The sequence below is a fragment of the Rhinolophus sinicus genome, chromosome 15 (genome assembly GCF_057876585.1).
Source record: "Rhinolophus sinicus isolate RSI-liver-muscle chromosome 15, RSI-T2T, whole genome shotgun sequence".
Lineage (NCBI taxonomy): Eukaryota > Metazoa > Chordata > Mammalia > Chiroptera > Rhinolophidae > Rhinolophus > Rhinolophus sinicus.
In genome coordinates this window covers 48,180,784-48,204,782 of record NC_142515.1, presented here as the reverse complement: position 1 = coordinate 48,204,782, position 23,999 = coordinate 48,180,784, and the positions used below count along the sequence as shown (strand labels likewise).

At 39.6% G+C, this 23,999-nt stretch overlaps 1 protein-coding gene and 1 pseudogene across 4 annotated transcripts in view; both read left to right on the top strand.

Moving 5' to 3' along the window:
- The window catches only part of PPA1 (inorganic pyrophosphatase 1), a 33,655-nt gene that overhangs the window by 4,234 nt on the left and 5,422 nt on the right, over positions 1 to 23,999 (top strand). For all 4 annotated transcript variants that reach the window (XM_074339538.2, XM_019712457.3, XM_088792048.1 and 1 more), the window contains exons 3-6: positions 8,966 to 9,019; positions 9,750 to 9,869; positions 11,947 to 12,033; positions 13,548 to 13,674. In XM_074339538.2, the coding sequence (XP_074195639.1) occupies positions 8,966 to 9,019; positions 9,750 to 9,869; positions 11,947 to 12,033; positions 13,548 to 13,674 (388 nt within the window). The remainder of the gene's footprint in view (positions 1 to 8,965; positions 9,020 to 9,749; positions 9,870 to 11,946; positions 12,034 to 13,547; positions 13,675 to 23,999) is intronic.
- Positions 16,714 to 23,993, top strand: LOC109434946 (insulin-like growth factor 2 mRNA-binding protein 3 pseudogene; annotated as a pseudogene).

Sequence of the window (23,999 nt, the reverse complement as noted above, 5' to 3'; positions counted from 1 at the left end):
GTGTGTGTGCGTGGCCATCGACCTTATCCCTGGCATGGTCAGTCATTTGAGGGGTGATAATGAGGGAAGGTACTTTTAACACAACTCAGTCAACTTTACTGAGAAGAAAATGCCCAGAGGCTTCCCTGACTCCAAGTCAGGATCTTGCAATGTGGACTGCATTCGATTTGGTATATGTGCCCTTAGGTGATCGATGCAGCCAATTCTGGGAATCCTTATGGCTCGGATGCCCTGTTTGGATACCCAGATCCACTGGGAAGAAGGCGGCAAAGGCAAGGACTCACTGGATTTTTTTTTTGGATTGTAAGACTGTCCTTTGCTCTGGGTCTATTTGGGGATCCGATACAAACACCTGTAACTCGGAGTGTCTTCTGACATAAAATTTCTAAGATACCAGAAATTTTAAAAATCTAGAACATAAACATTGTGAACAGTGTGAAACATTGAGTTGATGAAACCTTTATCTAAATATGAAAGTGTTCAAACATTATGACTTGATCTTTAGTTTTAGAAGTTTGTTATTTTCCTATTCCATTTTAAACTTTGATGTTAAATACTAGTTCTAGCAATGCAGGCTTCTATTTGTTTTGCAGGTGACTGTTGGGAGTATATAGTATAAATATGGAATTACATTTCTTTTCTCTCCTAAAAGTCAAGCTTCGAATCAAATAGGTTGATGCTTCAGAAATTTAACAGAATATTTTCTGTAGTATGTATCATTAACTTTTTAAAGATATTATCTCACTGTACCCAGAACTTTTAGGCTCCTATACTACTCAAGTGGATACTTTTTAGATTATTCACTTTCTTACAGGGTTTGCCTTCTTTTGAATTTTCTGTTTCTTTTTATAGACAGTTCCATAAATAGAAGTTTTAAAAACATCACAGGATTAATAATTTAAACACTGTTTGTCTTCCTCAATTTGTTACGTATGTGGAATGGTGGGGTTTTCCGGGTAGTTTTGTTGTGTTTATCTTTTGGTTTGCATTTTCCAAACCAAAGTTAGGTGAAAACTGAAACATAGATGAAAACTGACAATAATTAAACTTAATTGACATGTCATGACTACCATAAGAATAAGCTTCTATTTTTTTCCCCCTCAGGTGAGCTTTAAGATGACTAAAATTTGAAAATAGATACTCTAACCATATCTCTGGTTTATCAACTTTATCAAAAAAATAAAGTTGTGATGATGAAATGAAGTCTTAATGCACAATAACCAAACAAATTGAAATAGGATGGTCACGTTGACCACAGTGACCAGTTATTTCTGAAAACTTCGAGAGCTCTATGTTATGGCGTAAAGATTACTGAAGAGTCCATAATATTGTGAATATTTATTCAATGCTTCCTGTACCTTAGGTACTATGCTAAAACCCCTGTGTGGATTATCTCATTTAACCATCATATCATTCCCTGAGCTAGGTTCTTTTATTAACCCCACTGTCCGTGATCAGCAGCTAGAAGCAGCAGTGGCAGCCTCCAAACCGAGGCCTTCTGGCTCAGAACCTGTGGTCTTAACCAGCGAGCTACATTGCCTCCTGTGAGGCATGTACGTGGGGTGGATTTTACTTTGTGCTTTTTTTGTATTTTCCACATTTTCTACAGTAACTCTCTTTGATAATGCAGGGGGAAAAAAGCTTACTTAAATTTTGTTTTGCTATAGCTTAGAATTCAAAGGTATTGAGCATTCACTTTTTTTCTTTGGGAAGGCTATAAGGTCTTCTAGTCCAGGATTCTTGGTGGCCCCAAGGTCCTGGAATGCCTGTTGGTGGGATTCTGAGAGTCGGTGAACACTCTGAAATTGCAATTTGGTATAAATGTGCATTTTTCTTCGGAAAGGTTTTATGGTCAAAACTGAAAATCATAGAAAAGTTTGATAGTTGGAAATGCAGACTCTTTTGCTTGATTTTTATAAAGAGAAGAAAGGAAACAGATTACGATCAGAATATCTGTTTTAAAAATTTAGTCATTTTAAAGCTCATCTGAGGGGACAAAATAGGAGCTTATTTGTATTACTACATTTCAATTAAGTTTTATTACTTTCTATAGGTACTTATGGCAGTAGGTATTACCAAATATTATATAAGAGTTTGTTGGAACTGCTGAGTAGAAAATCTGTGTAATCGGAAAACAAATGAGTATTACTGAAAGGTGTTTGTTTTTAATTTTAATGTATTAACTGTCGTCCGTGGACTCTTAACACAATTTGTTGAGTGAACTTTTTGTTTGGTATAAGTCGTGTTTTCCTTTGCAAAGTTACAATCCTAAATGAATAAGGGGCACACAGCGTGACCTTTGTTCATCATATTTCATTCTGTCAGCTTCTCAAGTAGACTTTTGTCCCTTTTCAATAAAATAATTCAGGAACCCATTTCCTTTTCCTTTTTTTAATTAAACATTTTTCCGTCTTTATTGAGGTATGATTGGCAAATAATCATTGTATTAAGGTGTACGATGTGATGTTTCGATAAACGTATATATTGTGAAATGATCCTACCAAACAAGCTTACATATTAATCTAGCCACCACCTCACATACTTACTTTTTGGGGGGTGGTGAGAACACTTAAGATCTACTCTCCTAGTAAATTTCATAGAATCATGTTGTACATTAGGTCTCCAGGACTTATTCATCTTGAAACTGAAAGTTTGTACCCTTTGCCCGACATCCTTCCCTTCCCGCCTCCTCCCAGCCGCTAGCAGCCTCCATTCTACTCTCTATCGGTATGAACTGGTACATTGTCTTTCTGTGTCTGGCCTATTGCACTTAGCATAATGTCCTCCAGCTTCATTCATGTTGTCATCAATGGCAGGATTTCCTTTTTTAAGGCTGAATAATATTCCATTGTGTATATATACAGCACATTTTCTTTATCCATTCATCTGTTTATGGACACTTAGATTATTTCCATATCTTAGCTATTGTGAACACGGGAGCGCAGATAATCTCATCGAGATTCTGACTTCATTTCATTTGGATATACGAGTATACCCAGAAGTGGGATTGCTGGGTCATATGGTAGTTTTCTTTTTAGTGTTTTGAGGAACCCCTATGTTTTTTCCCCTAGTGGCTGTACCAATTTACAATCCCACCAACAGTGCACAAGGAGGAACCCATGTATCTTTATCAACTTAGAGTATATCCTATAATCACAAAACTTTGAAGTCAAAACTTAACATGAAAGGTTAAGAGCCATTGTCACTTGGTGAACACTTAATAAGGTCAAATATTCTTGCAAATGATGAAATCTGCTATATCTTTTCAAAAGCACCTTTACGGGAGTAGAGCATTTCCTTATTTAACTACATGAACTCTTCTGATAGGGATTTTATACCCAAAACTACTCTAAAAGTTATAGTTTGCCTTTCCCCCTGCCTTCTGCAGGCTTGTCACAACCATCCCACAGAGGATACCAACCTTCGTCTGCCTTTCTCTGTAACTGTAAATGGGGAGCTGAGAGCTTGGATGCCAGAGCAGAGATTTAGAGCCCAAATCGTAGCAGAAGAGAACAGAGTTCTGAGAAGCCCTAACACTGGGGATAATAAAACCAGAAATACAGGATTGAGCTAAGTAATAGTAGAAACCAGTTAGGGTTAAAGAAAGAAGGCATGAATTTCTAAGTGGGTGGTACTAAAATCTCTAAAATTTTGTCTCAATATTTTTAAGTGCATAAACATTGGCAATACTAGAATGCATAATTTCCCCCCAATTTTTTATTACAAAGTACATATGACATAAAATTTACCATTTTGACCATTTTTTAGGTATACAATTCAGTGGTATTAAGTTCGCTCATATTGTGCAACCATCACCAACCTTAATCTCCAGAACTCTTTTCATCTAGTAGTAAAACTGAGACTCTATACCCATTAAGCAATCACGTCCCATGCCCTCCTCCCCCATTCCCTGCACTTAAGAATCTCACGTAAGTAGAATCGTACAATATTTGTGTTTTTGTGCATGGCTTATTTCACTTAGCATGATATCCTCAAGGTTCATCCATGTTGTAGCATATGTCAGACTTTCCTTCCCTTTAAGGCTGAATAATATGTATACAAGGTCTGACAATTCAGTTTGCGAACGCATCCTAGAAAAAGTGCCACATACCTCATTGCTGAATATCACTACGGTCACCTTCCAAGTACTCCCCTTGGGAAGCTATGCACTGATGCCAGTGCCTAGTCCACCCTTCAAAGCAATTTTGGAACTTTTTTTCTGGAATGGCCTTCAGAGCTGTTGTCATATTACCCTTGATGTCCTGAATGTCATCAAAATGTCTACCTTTCAATATTTCCTTTGTCTTTGGATAAAGAAAGAAGTCACTGGGGGCCAGATCAGGCGAGTAGGGAGGGTGTTCCAATACAGCTATTTTTTTACTGGCTAAAAACTCCCTCACAGACAGTGCTGTGTGAGCTGGTGCATTGTTGTGATGCAAGAGCTCCTCTGGGACCATTTTTGTTGCACATACCTTTCTCATGCCAAGATTTTTCAGTTAAGATTTTCCTAACTGTTTCTCTATGTTTACTTGGTCTGTTATGCTTCTTAGAGTCAGCCGATGATTTTGACGCACAATTCAAGGAATTTTTGCAATGTTTTCGTCAGTTCTGCTCGTTAGTGGCCGCCCTGACCTCTCTTCATCAGTGATGCGTTCTCTCCCCTCAGAAAAAATTTAATCCATTTGTACACTGCCGTTTTCCTCATGGCATTATCCCCATAAACTTGGACTAACATGTCTCTGATTTCACTTCCACTCCTGCCAAGTTTAACAAGAAATTTAATGTTTGTTTGCTGCTCTAATTCAAGCTCAGACATTCTCACGACAGCACACAAAAACACGCAACAACAATAATGAATGCCACTCAGCAAGACACAGCCACATGTCGACACGAACACAGCTGTGAGACACTGATACACCAAGGTTATGAAACCTTACTGAGCTGTTTGTACAGTGCTGCCAATGTAAGTGCATGGGGGCAAGTTCGCAGACATAATTGTCAGATCTCAGGTATCACATTTTGCTTTTCCATTCACTGATCAGTGGACACTTAGGTTGCTTCCCTATTTGCTGCTGTGAACATAGGTGTATAGATAGCTCTTCAAGACCCTACTTTCAGTTCTTTGGGATATATACTGAGCAGTGTAATTGCTGGATCATACATGTTACATAAAATTTCCTGGGGCCAAGAGACCAGAGAGAGGTTGACAACTCCATCATTACATTAAGAGTTTATGAAGGGAACTTACATATGAAGTGTGTCTTGGGCTGTGGCAAAATGACATGGATATCTTCTGTACCTTCTGCCTCCCAGACTCTCTGTTTTATAGCTAAAAGCAGTGAGTCTCGGTGCTGGGAAAGGAATGTGTGTTTAAGGGGTGGGGGACCAACCGATGCTGATGCCCAGAGGCACCAGAGCTGGTTCAGAGACAGATAGTGTCCAGGGCAGCTCACTGCAGAGTCCTCGTGTGCATTCCCAGACCCGGATGGGCCGGGCAGGAATCAAGATGGTAGATTGGCTTCAAGACTGGGTCAGCTCTGCCCACAATGCACACTAAAATAATTCTATTTTTAATTTTTTGAGATCCTGCCATGCTGTTTTCCACAGAGGCTGTACCATTTTACTTTCCTACCAGCAGTACACAAGAGTTCCCATGAGAATGCATGTTTTAACAGTAAAAGTTTTTCTAGCAATGAAGTAATTGGTTGAATTTCTCGCATCAGTTGCCCTGAAAATTCTAAGTATCACCCGTTCACCTAGTGGTAACCCCTTGAATTGTAGTGATGTTGTCTAGGAGAAATAAACGGTTCTTTAGTAGTAGTTCCTGCTAAAGTATGAGATCCCCATTTTTTATATCAAAATATTTAAAAACACTTTCCTTTGTAATAATAATTAATGAAGAAAATAATAACGAAAAGCTACTACAAATTCATTGCTTTAAAAAAGTACAGGGCCGGCCCGGTGGCTCAGGAGGTTGGAGCTCCGTGCTCCTAACTCCGAAGGCTGACGGTTCGATTCCCACATGGGCTAGTGGGCTCTCAACCACAAGGTAGCCAGTTCAATTCCTCGATTCCCACGAGGGATGGTGAGCAGCGCCCCCTGCAACTAAAATTCAACACAGCACCTTGAGCTGAGCTGCCTCCCGGATGGCTCAGTTGGTTGGAGCGCGGGCTCTCAACCACAAGGTTGCATCTGAGCTGAGCTGCGCCCTCCACAACTAAGACTGAAAGGACAACTTGAAGCTGAATGGTACCCTCCACAACTAAGATTGAAAGGACAACAATTTGACTTGGAAAAAAGTCCTATAAGTACACACTGTTCCCCAATAAAGTCCTGTCCCCCTTTCCCAACAAAAGCTTAAAAAAAAAACTACAGTTATCACCATAGCATTTACATATCCTTAAAAATGTGCTAAACATTCATTTTATAGACTAGTTCCTCATCTAGGTTTGTGGACCTCAAGCTGTAGGCTTTGGCCTACAAGCTAGAAGGACCTGATTTGGAGATCTAGCTCTTTGGGAGTTCAAGCTTTTATTCTGTTCACTGCTAGCCTTCAGCACCTAGAAAAGTGTCTGACATGTAATGGTGGAATAAATAGTTGTTGGAAAAAAATAATGAATTGGATATATGGCTCCTTGCTATTTTTGGCCCAGCTAATGTTGGGGTTTTTTTGTTTGTTTTGTTTTTGAACTTCCATTAATTACACAGGTTCGTAATATTAGGAATGTGGTTTTGAGATCTATATGGATTTATCATTTCATTCCATTGAAGTATTCGATGTAGTTTCCAAACTTTGAATTAGTGATTTCAGCTCTATTTGCTACTCTTTTTTCCTTGAGGCAAAGCATTCATTTAGTAATATTTTCTTTAAAAAATGACCAACCAGTCTCCTTGTTTCTCTCATATCAATTAATCTTTCATGTAGTAACAGCTCCATCTTGTGAGCCTTTAGGGTATTGCTACTGCAAACTTCAAAAGCTGTGACTGTTCTTGGAACGTAAACATACAGATCTTCTATTTTAATACTGTAGTGGTACTAGACAGACGCAGTTCTTGAAAACTTTTAGTGAGTAGAATGAAATTTAATCAAATTGTGTCTAACCTGAAAAATTAATATTACATTTTCTAAAACCATCCAGTTATTACTTTACAAGGATAGAACAGTTTATTAAGTCCTAGATTTAAATAATATCTTCTTTCGTTGTGGTTTTTATATTGTTAGCTAGTAGTATCAGGAGGCTTGGAGCAGAAACCGATGGAATGCTTTGGTCTCTGTTGGTTTGACCAAGAACTTAAATGAGGGATAGAAGTTTTACACTCTTGAACATTAATCTGTAGCTTTTCTGCTTGGTTGAAAGTAGCAGCAAAGCAATTATTGGCTTGAAACCTTTGACTTATTCCCTTGTAGTTTATCAGTCCCTGTGTTTTAAATGCAAAGTAGGAAAGAAATAATTCTAAAAAGTTGTGTAACTAAATGATTTTCATTTATAACTTTTTAAAATATACATTTTGTAATAGAGTAATTGCAGACTTGGCTTCATATGTGCCCTTTGTAGAGGTTGTAAACTGAACAACTGCATTTAAAGTTTTATTCCTTGGTAAAAGTAATTTTTGGACTCCTTAAAACTCAGCTTTAATTAGAGACCATGTCAAGTTGATATTTGGGTGTGCAAAATAAGATGACAAAGTCTGATTTTCTTTCATTGTGTTTTTAAACAACAAGCACTTGGGAATTTAAAAAGCTATATCATCTGTTTTAAGTACAGGTAACCCCCGTATAACACGGTTGTTAGGTTCCTAAAAAATGCCGTGTTATGCGAGTCCGTGTTATACGAAACAAAGAACTAGTACAAAAAAGGGGGTTAGGTTCCAAAAAAAAAAAAAAATAAAACACGTACTATTATATTTTTATAATTAAGAGAAATAGCTTTATTAAAGCAATTTTCACCAAAAGTATAACATATTAATATGTATTAAATGATGTTTTCTTCATCATCACTACTAAGTACCATTAACCGAGGGCGTTTTCTTTTTGACAAGATATCTTCATCCTCTGAACTTAATACTCCATGAACAAAATGGATTTAAAATTCTAATAAATTTTAAAATCTGCAGTCAAATCTGATTCGACATACATCCATGCTCGAATGAAAATTTTCAAATGAGATACTTTTTGCTCTTAAAAGCTCTAATTTTCAAACCATGTTAGAGTGAAACTGTGTTACAGAAGTGCCGTGTTATACGGGGGTTACCTGTAGTCAGTTTAAGGCTGTAAACTAATTACACTAGAACTGCCGTTGGCTAAAATTATTTTGGAACATATTATTTTATCTTCAGTGTCAAACTTCTTGTCCTTTTGAGGAGTAATTGATTTTAAAAACAGCCAAATTGGGAGAATAGTGTGGATAATTGAGCTGACTAATTTTGTTTGAGGCTGAAACTACAGGATGATAAAGTAATTAAACTGATTTGGGATTTGTCTTAAAATCCACCTCTGAAATAGGAGTTCCAAAAATATTTTGAGTAATTGCAGTCACTGGAAGAAATAAATAGCCTATGGAGATGGTTGCTTTGAAGATGACCTTTCTCAGAAATACAAGTTCTGTTATGTTTAAAAACTGTTCCTTTTCTTCAGCGAAACATTCTTTGCACACATACCCCGACTATTTTATATGAAAAATTTAAAACATCCAGAAAAGTTTTGAAGAATTTATACCATGAACAACCATGCACCCACCACCTTGATTCTGCAATATTTTTACAGAATAATATTTTGCAAAAATAATATTTTGCTGTATTTGTTTTATCTCTTCATCCATCAGTCTTATTTTTTTGATGTGTTTTATTGCAAGTCCATTGACTTCAAAGATCCGATACAATGAGCTGTTTCATTTTGGAGGAAGTAGGGCATGCTCATTGAAAACACAGATCAGCTCTGGTGACTGTCTCACCTTCTGTCTTTCAGGATGTGTTCCACATGGTAGTTGAAGTACCACGCTGGTCTAATGCAAAAATGGAGGTATGTTTCGCTTAACAGTGCTAGTCAGATTTGGATATTAGTTTTGATCTAGCCACACTGATTTGCTCAAGTGTTAAACAGCTAAAGTTCAAGGTTTTCCTCTTCCTAGTGCCAATCTATTTTCCAGTCTCTTCTCTCATTGCCTACTATTATCCTTCCCTCTGTGCTCCAACTAATCTCAACCATTTGCAATTTGCAAATTGGTTAGACTCTCCTTCCCCACACGTTTGCTTCTGGAGTTCCCAAAGCCTGGAATTACCCTTTTCTCCTCTGTCCTGTACTTTTTAAGCCCATCACTGACTCTTCCACAGAGTCATGGGCTTTGCTTAGTTGCTCCAGCCATACATGATCTTATTGGAATTTCTGTTGCATTTTGTTAATTAAGTGCTTTTAAGGAAAGCCGAAGTTGGATAATATTTACTTTGCCCTTTTAATAAAAATCTTTTATTTCTCAAATGCTAGCATTTATTCCAGATAAGTTTAGTTTTTGCTTTCTGGAATTAGTAAATGTTCCTTTTCTCTTCTTGATAGTTCCTGTACACCTCAAATGCTTTCCACTTAAAAGCTGATTATGGAGAGACTGTTATTTCAAATTATAAAAATGTTAGGGGTAAAATGTGTCATTAAAGTGGAGCTAGGGGATGTGCATTCCATAATTAATTTCCTAAAATCCTTCTTTGAAGGGTATTTCACATCCAAATATACAATGATTTGAAATTTTTTATTTCAGATTGCTACGAAGGACCCTTTAAACCCAATTAAACAAGATGTGAAAAAAGGAAAACTCCGTTATGTTGCAAATTTGTTCCCTTATAAAGGATATATCTGGAACTATGGTGCCATCCCTCAGGTATGTCTCTGTGCAATTGCTAGAAACTTTTAAGCTTAATAAATAAATAAATTAATAAATTAACCTACTGCTATTAGTAAAAGAGATTTAAACACCTTCAGAAAGTTTTTGCTATAATAGATTTTAAAAAACGTAAGGCATGGGGTGGCTGGATGGCTCAGTTGGTTAAAGCACGAGCTCTCAACAACAAGGTTGCCGGTTCAATTCCCACACGGGATGGTGGGCTGTGCGCCCTGCAACTATGATTGAAAACGGCGACTGGATTTGGAGCTGAGCTGCACCCTCCACAACTAGATTGAAGGACAATGACTTGGAGCTTATGGGCCCTGGAGAAACACACTGTTCCCCAATAAAAAAAAATTTTTTTTTAAATTTTAAAAAAGCAACATAAGGCGTAATTAACTCATTTTAATACTTCCTTGAAAAGCTTATTTTCAAGATAGACAGAAAAATTAAATGTTTAAGTTTACATTTGAAAGTTTGTTCTTTTCTGAAATATTTACCTTTCTATATGTACTAGTTATAAACTACACAAATTTCTTTTTATACAGAATGGGTGACAGCTCTGTTAAGAGACAGTGTAGGCTAGTGGTTATAAAAGCACTGATTTTTTTGGTGCCAGACCAACTAGGGTTCAAATCCCAAGGCTGCCACTTCCTAAATTACCTAATTTACATCTGTTTCTTCCTCCCCAAGACATGAATATTTCCCCCTGAGATATTAGTTCATATGGCTATTGTGAGGAATAAAGCATCTAGTTTTCACAACTGTTGACCTTTATGTTTAGAGTCCTGATTCCTTCCTTAAGCCAAGCTCTCCATGGTAAAGTAAGAATGGGATTCTATTTTCCTTAACAGTCAGCCCTTCCAGGAGGGGTGGGTATCTGCATTGTTTACCAGTTAATCCCCAGCACAATGCCAAGTGTGTAGTAGGTCCTTACATAACGTTTGAACGAAGAATCACTAGAATCATGTCTATTATGAGTAAATGATGGATTTAATTCTGATTTGGTTAGGCTAATGCTGTGGCACTTATGATTTTTATACAAAATATTCAATTTATTTTTTTCCTGTTGATAAGTGGTTTGTTTTTATTAACCATTAAGTCTATTAAGTGGAATCTATTGTGAAACAATAGATAAGTTACAAAAGCACAGGTCAAATTCATCTAGCTTGTTAGGTAATTACAAAGTCGTTCATTTGCCTTAATTATAGCACTTCACCTTGTACCTCCGTTGATTTAGTCTTTAGCCTTGAAATATCATCCTGCTGGGAAAACATTGCTGAAATTCTTCTGTAGGTTGGATTTGGCTTTGGTGGATCCGGTCTTTCTTTATCAACCTTTTATATTTTGCCTTTATTCCAGCTGAGTAGGCAAATAAATCCAAGCAATGTGTTCTGGATTGGGGGAGAAAAGAACCAAAACAACAGCTACATTTTAAACTTGACTTCTTGGCAAATATAGACCATCTGTTCTTTTGTGAGATGCTCTGCATGGGCTCTCTTTTGCAATTGAGCAGGAAAGAAAGCCAGCAATTTAAAGCTTCAGAAAATCCTGATTGAACTTTTCAATCTTGGCTCCTGGTCAGTGACGATACTTTTACCATCAGAACACATAGTTTCTGTTTTAGTATCACTGCCTACCTGCTTCTGCTTTGGAAATTTATTTTAAAGAAAATCTAGTTAGTCGAATATAGTAAGTACAAAGAATTCCTCAAAGCAGTTTTCTTTTAATATATTTTCAAAGTAAAGATTTGAGTCTATATCTGTGTTTGCATTTGCCTCAGTTATTAGGTGGTTGGTTTTGTTTGTTTGTTTTAAATGGGATCATCATCCATTTTAAAGCTTAAATTTAGTTTAGCCTTCGATGCATAATAGGAGCCCCGGGAATTAATTAAAACTATTGTGTGTAATTAAGATTCTGAGATGGGAATAAAGAATTTCAAATGAGAAAAAATAGCTGAAGATTAATATTTTTGCAGAAAGACTCATGGGCTGTTATCTTTTAATGTCAGCATGATCCACTCTGTCACTAGATTGTACAGCAATGCTCTAAGCCTTTTTCTTTTTTCTTTTAGACTTGGGAAGACCCAGGACATGATGACAAACACACTGGCTGTTGTGGTGACAATGACCCAATTGATGTGTGTGAAATTGGAAGCAAGGTAATAGCATCTGAAGTGTTTTTCGTTAGTATTCAGGTGATATTAATGAAATATACAAAGTTCATACTTTAAAAAACATTGTGAGTAATGATGTCACGGTGAGTGATTCCATTTTGTTCTAAACATTTGTATAATTTGTATATTTAAACTTAGCCTAGAAAAAAAATGTGCATTTATGTATACAGGACTATACATATATGTGGAAGAAGTGGACATGTTCTGCATTGGTTTAGAAGGCAGGTGACTAACTGGTCAATAGGTAAGAGGTACTAGGAGGCAAATTTCATCTCAGTACAAGGCAGACCTTGCCTAATAGTTTGGAGTGATCAGTGAATTGAGCCAAGCCAAATCATCTCACGAGCTGGAGGTTTATGGTAGGGATTCCTCTCTCAAGAAACGTTGCTCTAAGATTCTGACTATAGTTGTATTTCTTTGTAATCTTTCTCAGGCTCAGGGAAATAGTAAACAACTGAAAAGAAAGTCGTCATTCAGTTTCTTAAGTCATGAAGTTCAGTCATAGTGTATGACTTGTCTAACTCACTGGCTTCTGTAAAATAAAAGGTAAAGAAAGCACATTGAAATATGTATTTGAAACAAATTATGGAGGGTTTATTCTTTGGCACAGTTAAAGGAAGTTAAAAAAAAATTACCCTGAACCATGTTACTGATTTTCTTAAGACCTATAAGTAATAAGGGTACCGATTTTCAACTTCTATAAGACTGATAGGCACTAACTTATTTAGCTTTTTAAAAATGGCTTACAGGGGCCGGCCCGGTGGCTCAGGCGGTTAGAGCTCCGTGCTCCTAACTCCGAAGGCTGCCGGTTCGATTCCCACATGGGCTAGTGGGCTCTCAACCACAAGGTTGCCAGTTCAACTCCTGGAGTCCCGCAAGGGATGGTGGGCTCTGCCCCCTGCAACTAAGATTGAACACGGCACCTTGAGCTGAGCTGCCTCCCGGATGGCTCAGTTGGTTGGAGCGCGGGCTCTCAACCACAAGGTTGCCAGTTCAATTCCTCGACTCCCGCAAGGGATGGTGGGCAGCGCCCCCTGCAACTAAAATTGAACACGGCACCTTGAGCTGAGCTGCCGCTGAGCTCCCGGATGGCTCAGTTGGTTGGAGCCTGTCCTCTCAACCACATGGTTGCCGGTTCGACTCCCGCAAGGGATGGTGGGCTGTGCCCCCTGCAACTAGCAACGGCAACTGGACCTGGAGCTGAGCTGCGCCCTCCACAACTAAGACTGAAAGAACAACAACTTGAAGCTGAACAGAACCCCCCACAACTAAGATTGAAAGGGCAACAATTTGACCATTGTTCCCCAATAAAGTCCTGTTCCCCTTCCCCAATAAAATCTTAATAAAAAAAATAAAAAAAAAATGGCTTACAGGAACAATCTTAAGGTAAACTTGCAGAAACTTGTCTTCTTCTTTATTTCCTATTATCTACCAAGTAAAGCTTTTCTTCCAAAGTTTTGTGCTGTAGTGTTGTCCTGACCGTGGTTATTGACTTTCAGGTATGTGCAAGAGGTGAGATAATCCGGGTGAAAGTTCTGGGCATCCTGGCTATGATCGATGAAGGGGAAACCGACTGGAAAGTCATTGCCATTAATGTGGATGATCCTGACGCAGCCAATTACAATGGTAAGACAATCTGAAGAGTCTGAGGTCTTTGCAACTAAATCTAATGCTCCATTAACCTGAATTGTAAGCTCATGCCTTTAAGCTGTTAAAGAATGGAGGAGCAAAACGTTTGACAAAGCATTGTTATTTCTGACACTGAACTTCTGTAATTAACTAAGTAAATGTTCTCTTTCATTCCAGGAAAGAAAAAATCTGATCATTTGTGTTTACTGTTTTCTCCTTTCCTTCCCTACATACTTGCACTCAGTTGCTCTATTTATTTATTTTAATTGAGATATAACCCACATACCATAAAAGTCACCATTTTAAGTTGTATAATTCTGTGGTTTTTAATATAGTCACTAGATTGTGTAAACGTCACCACTATTAATTCCAGAACATTTTCACCACTCCAAGAGGAAACCCTGTACCCATTAGCCATCACGCCATATTCCCACATCTCTCAGTTCCTGGCAGCCATTACCCTATTGTCTGTCTCTGTGGATTGACCTGTTCTTTCATCACCCCAAAAGGAAACTGTGTACCTTTAAGCAGTCACTCTAGTTCCAGAAAATTTTCATCACCCCAAAAGGAAACTGTGTACCTTTAAGCAGTCACTGTAGTTCCAGAAAATTTTCATCACCCCAAAAGGAAACTGTGTACCTTTAAGCAGTCACTCTAGTTCCAGAAAATTTTCATCACCCCAAAAGGAAACTGTGTACCTTTAAGCAGTCACTCTAGTTCCAGAAAATTTTCATCACCCCAAAAGGAAACTGTGTACCTTTAAGCAGTCACTCCCTGTTCCTTTCTCCTCCCAGGCCCTGACAACCATGAACCTGCTTTTTGTCTCTATGGCGTTTCCTATTCTGGATATTTCACACGTGTGGAATCATAAAATATGGGGCTTTTTGTGTCTGGTTGCTTACTTAGCCTGATGTTTTTTAGGCTCATTCATGTTGTAGCATGTATTAGTACTCCTTTGTATGGCTGAATACTACACCACTGTCTCCATGGTATGGATATGTACCATAGTTTGTTTATCCATTTATCTGTTGACATTTGGGTTGTTTTTGGCTATTAGGAATTATGCTGCTGCTATGAACGTTCCTGTACAAGTTTTTGTGTAGACAACATGCTTTTAATCCTCTTGTGAGTATAAACCTAGGAGTTGAGTTGCTGAGTCATATATTAACTTACCTTTAAGCTTTGGAGGAGTTGGTTACAAGACCTGAAGTGTTGAGCTGTGAAAACGGGGAAAATATATAACATTTTAATTGGACTGTAGAAGATGGTGGTTGCATGTTTCTAATTTGTATGTGTTTCCATCTTTGTGATAAGATGCTTTAGTAAATCTCTTAAAATTTACTGTTGTCAAAAAAAACAAAACAAAAAACTTTTTCCCTAAGCCAGTTGCATCATTCTGTAGCCCTGCCAGCAGTGCATAAAGGTTCCAATTTTTCTACTTCCTTGCCAACACTTATTTTTAATCTTTTTTATTATAGCCATTTTAGTGGGTATATCTTTTTGTTGTTGTTTTCTAAGAGTTCTTTATACCTTTATTAGATAATACGGTTTGTCTGTATTTTCTCCCATTTTGTGGATTGTCCTTTCATTTTTTTAATGGTGTCCTTTGAAGCACTCACGTTTTTCATTTTGATGTAGTCTTATTTATTAAAAATTTTTTGTTGCTTTTTGGTGTCATATGTAAGAAACCACTGCTTAATCCAAGGTCACAAATATTTACATTTATGTTTCCTTTTAAAAGTTTTATAAGTTTAACCCTTACATTTAAGTCTTTGATCTATTTTGAGTTAATTTTTATACATGGTATGAAGTAGTAGTCCAGTATCATTCTTTTGCATGTAGATATCCTGTTGTCTCAGAACTACTTGTTGAAAAGACTGTTCTTTCCCCCAGTGAATTGTCTTGGCACAATTGTTGAAAAGCAATTGACTCTAAATGTATAGGTTAGTGAGATAAGTTGATTGTCTGAAGTCCTCTTTGAAAAAAATATGTTTATAACTCTATATTTAATTTATCTCGACTATTTTAATATTACCCTTGCCTCTAGTTAATGATCTAATCCACTTACTTAGTTATTGTATTAGTTTTCTCTTGCCTGTCTGAAATGGGTCTCACTGGGCTAAATTCAAGGTGTCAGCAACATTGTATTCCCTCTAGAGCAGGGGTGTCCAAACTGCGTCCCGTGGGCCAACTGCGGCCTGCGATCCATTTTTAATTAGCCCACAGCAAATTCCAAAAATATGTTTAGTTTACTTAAATAAACCAGGTGAGGCAATACGTACTTCACCTCGAGTGAGTGGCCCGGCTGTTTGTGTATTTTACCGCATATGGCCCTTGGTGAAAAACGTTGAAAAAAGTTTGGACACCCCTGGCCTAGAGGCTCTAAGGGAAAATCCTTTTCCAGCTTCTAAAGGCTGCCCACATGCTTTGGTTCATGTCGCCTGTCAGTCTTCAAAGCCAGCAATGGCAAGTCAAGTCGTTGTCACATCTCTGACTCTGACTTTTCTGCCTCCCTCTTCCACTTTATAAGGACCTTTGTGATTACATTGGGCCCACCCAGATAATCCAGGATAAACTGCAAATTTTAAAATCAGCTGATTATCAAATTTAATAATCATTTGCAAGCTTCATTCCCCCTTGCCATGTAATAATATAACATATTCACAGGTTCTTGAAATTAGGATGTAAACATCTTTGGGTGAAACTGTTCTGTATGACACTGTCATGGTGGAAAGATGATGCTATGCATTTGTCAAAACCCATAAAATTATAGTGTCAAAATAATACTCCCCCATCACCCCCCGCCCCTTCCAAAGAGGTCCAGCTCCTAATCCCCAGAACCTGAGTATTTTACCTGTGTGGCAGATGGACTTTCAGATTAAGATTAGGACCTTGAGATGGGAAGAGTATCCTATGTTATCTAGGTAGGCCCCATCGAATCACATGAGTCCTTGAAAGCGGAGAACCTTTCCCAGCTATGGTCAGATGTGATGGCAGAAGCAGGATCAGAGAGAGGCAACATTGCTGGCTCTAAAGATGTCGGATGGTGGGAGCACATGCAAAGAATGTGGGTGGCCTGTAAAAGCAGGAAAGGGCAAGGAGACATTGTCCTCTAGAGCTTTCAGAAAGGACATAGCCCTGCAACACCGAGATGTTGGGCCAATGAGACTCTGGAACTTGGTAAAGTTGTTTCTCAGTGGAGTACAGGTTAACAATTCTGAAACCACTGTATATATATACTGAGTTTGAGTAATTAAGTGAATAGATGGTAGATGGTGGTGAGAACTAGGTTTCTTCTCACTGTTGGAGTGGGAAGTTACAGATAAACAAGGGAGGGAGCTAGAATGATCCATGTCATGTGGCAATGGATTAGAGTTGGAGACATCAGTAAGAGCAGTTTGACTTAATAGAGATACAAGTAGATACATAGAGATATATTTTTAGATGTGTGTATATACTGGGGTTAGGATACACACTTCTATTTCTTTGCTCTATTAGCTGAGAGGGCCCTAAAGAGCCTTTTGGAAGCAATGAGCATACCTAGCCCTCAGACCTCGGTTTCTAATACCAGTCCTCAATAAAAGGAACCAAGGCTCTTTGGAGAAATAGCTGATTCTAGGGCTGGGGCAGGGAATATATAAAGTAAGCCTGGAGCATTTGTAGTGCCAAAAAGTAAAGACGTGCTTTAAAAACATGATGGGGGTATGTCAGGGGAACACACAAACTGAATGCACTTCCGGTGGCCGAGCTGACACAATGTGAGCAACAGAAGAAAGTAGTATTGGATTATAACCCAAAGTATGAAATAAATAGCCAAGAGTCCATTCTGATTTAAATAAATGATTGAATAAATAAGCAAATGAGAGAAGAATAGACAAATCTCCCACGCAGAAGAATTCCAAGTAATTTATGTAAATACTTTCACCCTCAAGGAGATGGAACATACTCCCCGTTCCTGAAGTACAGGCTGTGCAGAGTGACCTCTTTGAGAAGAGTCCTGTATGGAAAGGGCTGGAAAGGGTAACTTGACAGCTGAGAAACCTTACAAACACTACCTAGGCCAGGTTATCAAGGTGGACGTCAAGCGCGATGAGTCAGCTGGAGAGAAAGCCCTCTTGACGTGCTTTGAATGGCATTTTACCTCTGTGGTCGTCCTCCCCCAAACCCATTATCCTCGTCTAGTCTTGAGAAAAAGATGAGACAAGTCCCAATAGAGGGACATCTTACAAAACGCTTGATCAGGACCCCTCAAAACAATCAAGGTCGTCAAAACAAGTTTGAGAAACTGTCATAGCCAAGAGGAGCCTGAGGAGACATGATGACCAAAAAAAGTGCAGTGTCCTGGGTGGGTGGGATCTGCATTATAGAAAAAACAGACTTGAGTTAATGTATCACTATTGGTTAATTAATTGTGCCAAATGTCTTTATATTATATAAGATAGTAATAATAGGGGAAACTATGTGCAGGGTGGGTATCTGGGAACGCTGTAATATCTTCACAGCTTTCCTGTAAATCTAAACCTGTTCTAGGGCTTCCAGAGACTAAACAGGGGAGCAGGCCTAGGAAGCGATTTGATGCTTGGCAGGTTGGCCCAGCTCTGAGTGGGAGCTGAGCTGGGCGGGGACCCTTTCAGGAAGGGCCATTGTTGTGTGTGGTTCAGACCAAGCCTCGCTGCTGATGACCAGAGTCTCGAGGGGCTGTGGAAGGAATGTCGCTTGTCTGCATTAAGCTGCCCTTCCGTTGAGGAAGATTGTAGCAGTATTTCACAGCGATGGAGGCCCCTGTGTCCCGAGTGAAGAAAGGGTTGCACCGACTGTTTGTGGTAGTGTTGTACGTTCTGCGCCAAACAGCAAAGGCACAGCGCATGAAGACTGGCTTCACGCTGAGGTGCTGGGTAGTGTGGAGAGGTGTGGAGAGGTGGCAAGCTGTGAGCAACTGAACACTGCCTCGGAAACTATAGTTGTAAATGCAACCTAATCCAGTGAGGACCAAGCTAGATAACCTTTAGACAAACTGAATGGATTCCAGTTGGACAACTTCACGTTAAAAATGGCCCACATCCCAGATGAGATGGCTGTCCAGCAGAACCCCTCGCAGCAGCCCCGAGGTCTCCATGGGTTCGGGCAGAGGGGCTCATCGAGGCAGGGGTCTCCAGGCTCAGTGTCCACACAGAAACTGTGTGACTTGCCTCAATGCCTGCGGGCTCTCGCCCCACTCAGGAGCCACTGTAGGAAAAGAAGGTGTCACCATTCGGAATATCACCAATCTAAAATCGAGGTCCATCGTCAAGAGAATGAAGGTGCTGCTGAGAAGTCAATTACTATTCTCTGTACCCCTGAAGGCACCTCTGCGGCTTGTCAATCTGTTCTGGAGATCATGCAGAGGAAAGCTCAAGATAAGAAATTCACAGAAGAGATTCCCTTGAGCGTTTTAGTCCCTAACTTTGTAGGCCATCTTATTGATAAGGAAGGAAGAAACCTTAGGAAAAAATATATTGAGCAAGACAACAGGCACTACAATCACAATATGTCCTTTGCAGGAATTGACCCTGCGCCAGTACAGTTAGAAACAATGTTGAAACATGTGCCAAAGCTTGAGGAAGAGATCAGGAAGAAAATCAGGGATTCTTATGAAAGTGATATTGCTTCTATGAATCTGCAAGCACATTTAATTCCTGGATGAACTCTGAATGCGTTAGGTGTGTTCCCACCCACTTCAAGGATGCCCCCCCTCCCTCAGGGCCCCCTTCAGCTACAGCTCCTCCTTACCTACAGCTTGAGCAATCAGAAGCAGAGACTTCATCTGTGTATCCCAGCTCTGTTTTCTTGTTGGGATTCTACAAGGAGACATGAACCATGTTAATCCTTGTTGCTAATGCCTTCGGAATGCTCTGCCCAGTTACTCTGAAGGCGGAACATCTTCGGCTGGTGACGGAAGTCTTCAGATGCACTTGCCAGTGAATCCTGTGTTTCCTGCTGCAGCTTCTTACCCATGATTAGAAAACAAAGAGGCTTTGTAGACTCCGAAGACTCAGCCAGTGCAGAGTGACTGGAGGACCTTGACGAGCTGTGGGGCCACATTTACTCCCGAGACTTCACCTTCAGTGTTATCAGACTCATTAATAAGGTGTACATGTCAAAGACGTGGGTGTTCCTCCAGGAAATCACAGGATTTCTGTGCTGTTTTAAAGGCGGCAGCCTCAGGACCATGCTGCTGAGGACAGCACTGTGGTTTGCCTATTAGGTTGTAACTTACCTGTTGGGTTCTTAGGTCTAAGTAAGGCAGTTGATTCTGGGGACCAAATTAAAATTTGAGTTCTTATGCAAAAGTCAACGTCTTTACACTGCTCACAAGAGCGCTGATGGTTGTAGATGTTTAATGAGATTATAGCAATCAGTCTACAGCCATCTAGTGGTAGTTTGTACCTGATTTCAGGTGTCCTGGCAGTGGTCCATTCTTTCTCCTACGCACTGTGTTTTCTTAGTCACGGTGTGTAAGCTAGGAGCTGTCAAAGACCTGTTATTCTGTTGTTACCATGTTGTGCCAAGAAAGGGTTTTTTTTGTTTGTTAAGATTTGTCTTGTTAAGATTAATAAGAAAGATTTGTCTTCTTACTGGAAAGAGCATTGGACCAGGGGCTGAGATGCAGATTCTTTGGCCCATAAATTAACTTTTGTTAAGTGCATAATTATCTGTAAATACCATGATTTTGCTGGTGAGGGGGAGGGGAAGGAAGGCAATGAAATGAGAGACCGGAGGTGAAAAGCTTTGCAAGTAAAAAGCACCACATGAGGGAGGATAAACTGCCACTTTCACCTTCTATACAAGGAATATTTTTCAAAATCCCAAATAATACTGGTTTTTAGAACATTTATGGAAAATTGGTATTTTGATTAGTATCACTTTGAGCCAGAAATTCTACTTCTAAATAGCTATTTCATGCAATTTATTCCTCATAAATACGTATATACAAAGGTGCATTACAAGGATATTCATTGCAACGAAAACCTGGAAAGAGCTAAAATATCCATCACTGGTTAGATGGTTAGATAATTATGGTCTGTCCAGGCAGTGGAATTCTGTGTGGCCATGACAAAGGATGAGGAAAGCCTGCGTGTACAGATGTGGAAAGACCACTAAGGCAGGATGGTATTATTCCTTTCTGCTGTTTTTTTGCCTTACAGCATATGATCTCATATATGTTTAAATATGTGTATATTTGCATATGTACATAAACTCATTTTTAAAGAACTAGAAGAACACTAATCCTTTAATAGTGCAATGGGAAGAAGGGTAAAGGGAGACTTTTTGTTTCAGGTGCTTCTATATTGTTTAAATTTAGTGCAGTGAGAATGCATTCATCCCTTGGTGGTACAACTGTGATTCTGTTGATCGTGTGTCCATTTTCGCGTGTGCTACTTACACAAGAGCACACGTGCTAAAAGGCCTGCTGTGGCCACTGTTAGTGAAGCCACGCCTGTCATTATGTCAGCACTATTCCGCCAGGGCGCCATTGTCCTGCAGTAAAGGTTATTAGAACCCTGAAACTTCCCTGGGTGGCTGGTCCCATAGTGCAGGTGGTTTCGGTTTTCCCAAAGTGTCAACCTAAGGCGGTGTCCGTCTGTCATCAGTTATTATCTGGAGAGTTTATCAGAGTTTCTAGATAGAGAGTACTCTTGACTAGCCACAGCTTCAGAAGAACACACACAGAGCCATAGGAGAGGACCCCTCCCCACTAAAGCAACCAGGCTGGCATGTCGCTCCCCGTGACAGCCATATCCCCTCCCGTGTGAGTTGTGGGAATCAGTGAAAGCGAGCATCTCATGCGTGGTTGTGGGATACAGCACTGCCTGGCTGGTTAGAAACTGAACCCAAGAAGGAGCCACACAGAATCCGTGCTGCCTGTGGCAGGAGCCCGACGTGGCCTCAGGAGGAAGTTTTGGTAGCTCTGCAGACCACTGGCTTTGTCTCTGTACTTAACGGACAACATAAGGGAAAAATATTGACAGGGTGCTTTTCTCCTTTTTTTTCTGGGTCTGATGTCAGGGTTCCTCAGTCTGGATGCAGCTTACATTTCAATGTGTGCTTCACAGTCAGACAGTTAATCAGCTCTCAGAGTTTTTCCATGCTGTGGTATAATACAAAAATATATTTGATCTTTGTCTCCAGTTCTGGGAAAAAAAAAAAAAAAAAACACCCTTGGAATTTCCTGAGTGATGAGTGTCTTTTGTTATTCATGATGAGCCCCTTTCATCACACCTGAGTTTACACTAATAAGGTGACTTGGGAGGGGGGGCATAGCCAGCTGGAGACTGACTGGTCAGCAGCGGAAAGACCAAGTGATTAGAGGGTGGGAACTTTCAATCCCACCCGCCAACCTCTGGGACCAGGGTGGGAGCCTAGCTATCGAGCTCTATAAAGCACTCTGGAATAATGATATTTGGATCACTTCTGAGTTGGTGAAAACTTCAGTGTGCTGGGAGGATGGCATGGCCACCCTGAGAGGGCGTGGAAACTCCATGCCCTGCCTCCCTCCATATCTTGTCCTAGGCACCTCATCCATTTGGCTGTTCCTGAATTGTATCCTTTATAATAAACCAGTAAACATAAATAAAGTGGTTCCCTGAATTCTGTGAATCATTCTGAAACCTGAGGCCAAATGAGTCCGGGGCTCGTGCTGCCTGCGCCGCTTCAGCCAATAGACCGACACAGGAGTTGGGTCATAGAATAAGCGTTTATTATCAGAGCCTCGGTGTTCTGAGAAGGCAGCGAGTTAACACCTCCAAAAACCGTCTTAATATTCTCAGACCAGCCTGGGATATTTAAGGGAAAATCTGGGATTCCTCCATAGGCTACAGGATGTTCCAGGGGTGTGCATGGAGTCTTCCCTCAGGCCATGTGGCTCCAACATGCTCATCAACCCAGGAGCAGTGATGACAGTGACCTGGAAAGAACGCTAGGCCGTAGAGATTGTGATCAGTAAGCATGGGGGTCTTTAATTATAAGTTTCAGGGTAATTCTCTAAAACGGAACTGGGACAAGGAACATTTTGAGCTCAAGCTGCAGGGGAATCATCTATTACTAAGTTTTAGGGCAAGGAAAGGTGAGGCTGGGACGCGGTGAGGCTACCATGGGTGTCCCAGCCAGGCCCTGCTTCAATTCTAGCAAATGATCAAACCTGTGGAGAGAGTTGTAGAAAATCCTCATTTATAGAGGTCGGTCAGAAGTGTGGGTGGCCTGGACTCTGCTTCAAGTGGGGTAAGCCTTGGGGACTGAGCCCTTTAACTTGTGGGATCTGACGCTAATTCCAGTAGGTAGTGTCATTATTGAATGGAATTGTTGGACACCCAACTAGTACCTGAAGAATGGGAGAATTGGTTGGAAAATTTGTTGGCAAACACCCGACATTTGTATTTCAGATTTCTGGATTTTCAAATTATTTCTGTATTAAGTGACACATTTTATGTGAATTATAAGTTCTTTAAAATGTATCAGTGTTCAAACATTTCCCAGTTCACTTTGTAAACTTTCCATATTTTTAATGGTACTATAATAACAAAATGCATGATATTCTTTAACTATGTATATTATGAACTGGACTTAAGCAAAGTTATTTTAATAAGCTTCTGTTGTTGAATGTATTCCTCCTTTCCCAAATACTTTTCTTGATTGATATTTTTAGCACTTGTATCTTCTATTTGCTTGCATTGAGCAGGCAGCTTGGTCATTTACAGGTGAGTTTGTTGACGTTGAGGCTAGCCATTATTGGTGGTTGTACAGAAACTTTAAAAAGTTTTTTTAAACAGGACACTTTTCTGTTGGCCAGAACAAATGCATTGTGATAAGAATGCCTATACTGTAGAGTTGGAAACATCTAGTCGCATTTAATATGTAACCCATCAGTAGATAACAGTATAATCCACTTTTCTTGTCTTTGGGTATGTAATTGGGGTATGAGCTGAGTGGAACCTCAGCCTGTCGTTTTTAGTATCATCTATCCTTCTCATGGAAGTTATCCACACTTGCCAAACTCTTCTTTGTTATGTAGCCCCCAGTCATTTCTCTCTCCTGTTATCTAAAGAAGTTACTATTGTAACGGTTGTTCTCTTACTACTCAACATCAGAGCTAGACACTAAACGATTTCCTTTCAATGGGTGTATATGTTCTCTTCTCAACAAGGTGGTCAGCTCTAACATTATCTTGAATTTTTATTATAACCATCCCATAGCTCCCTCAAAGTAAATACGTACTTGATATTTTGATATTTTTATCGTATAAATAATTCCATATGCATCTTGCAATCTGCTTGTTCTCTTCTAAG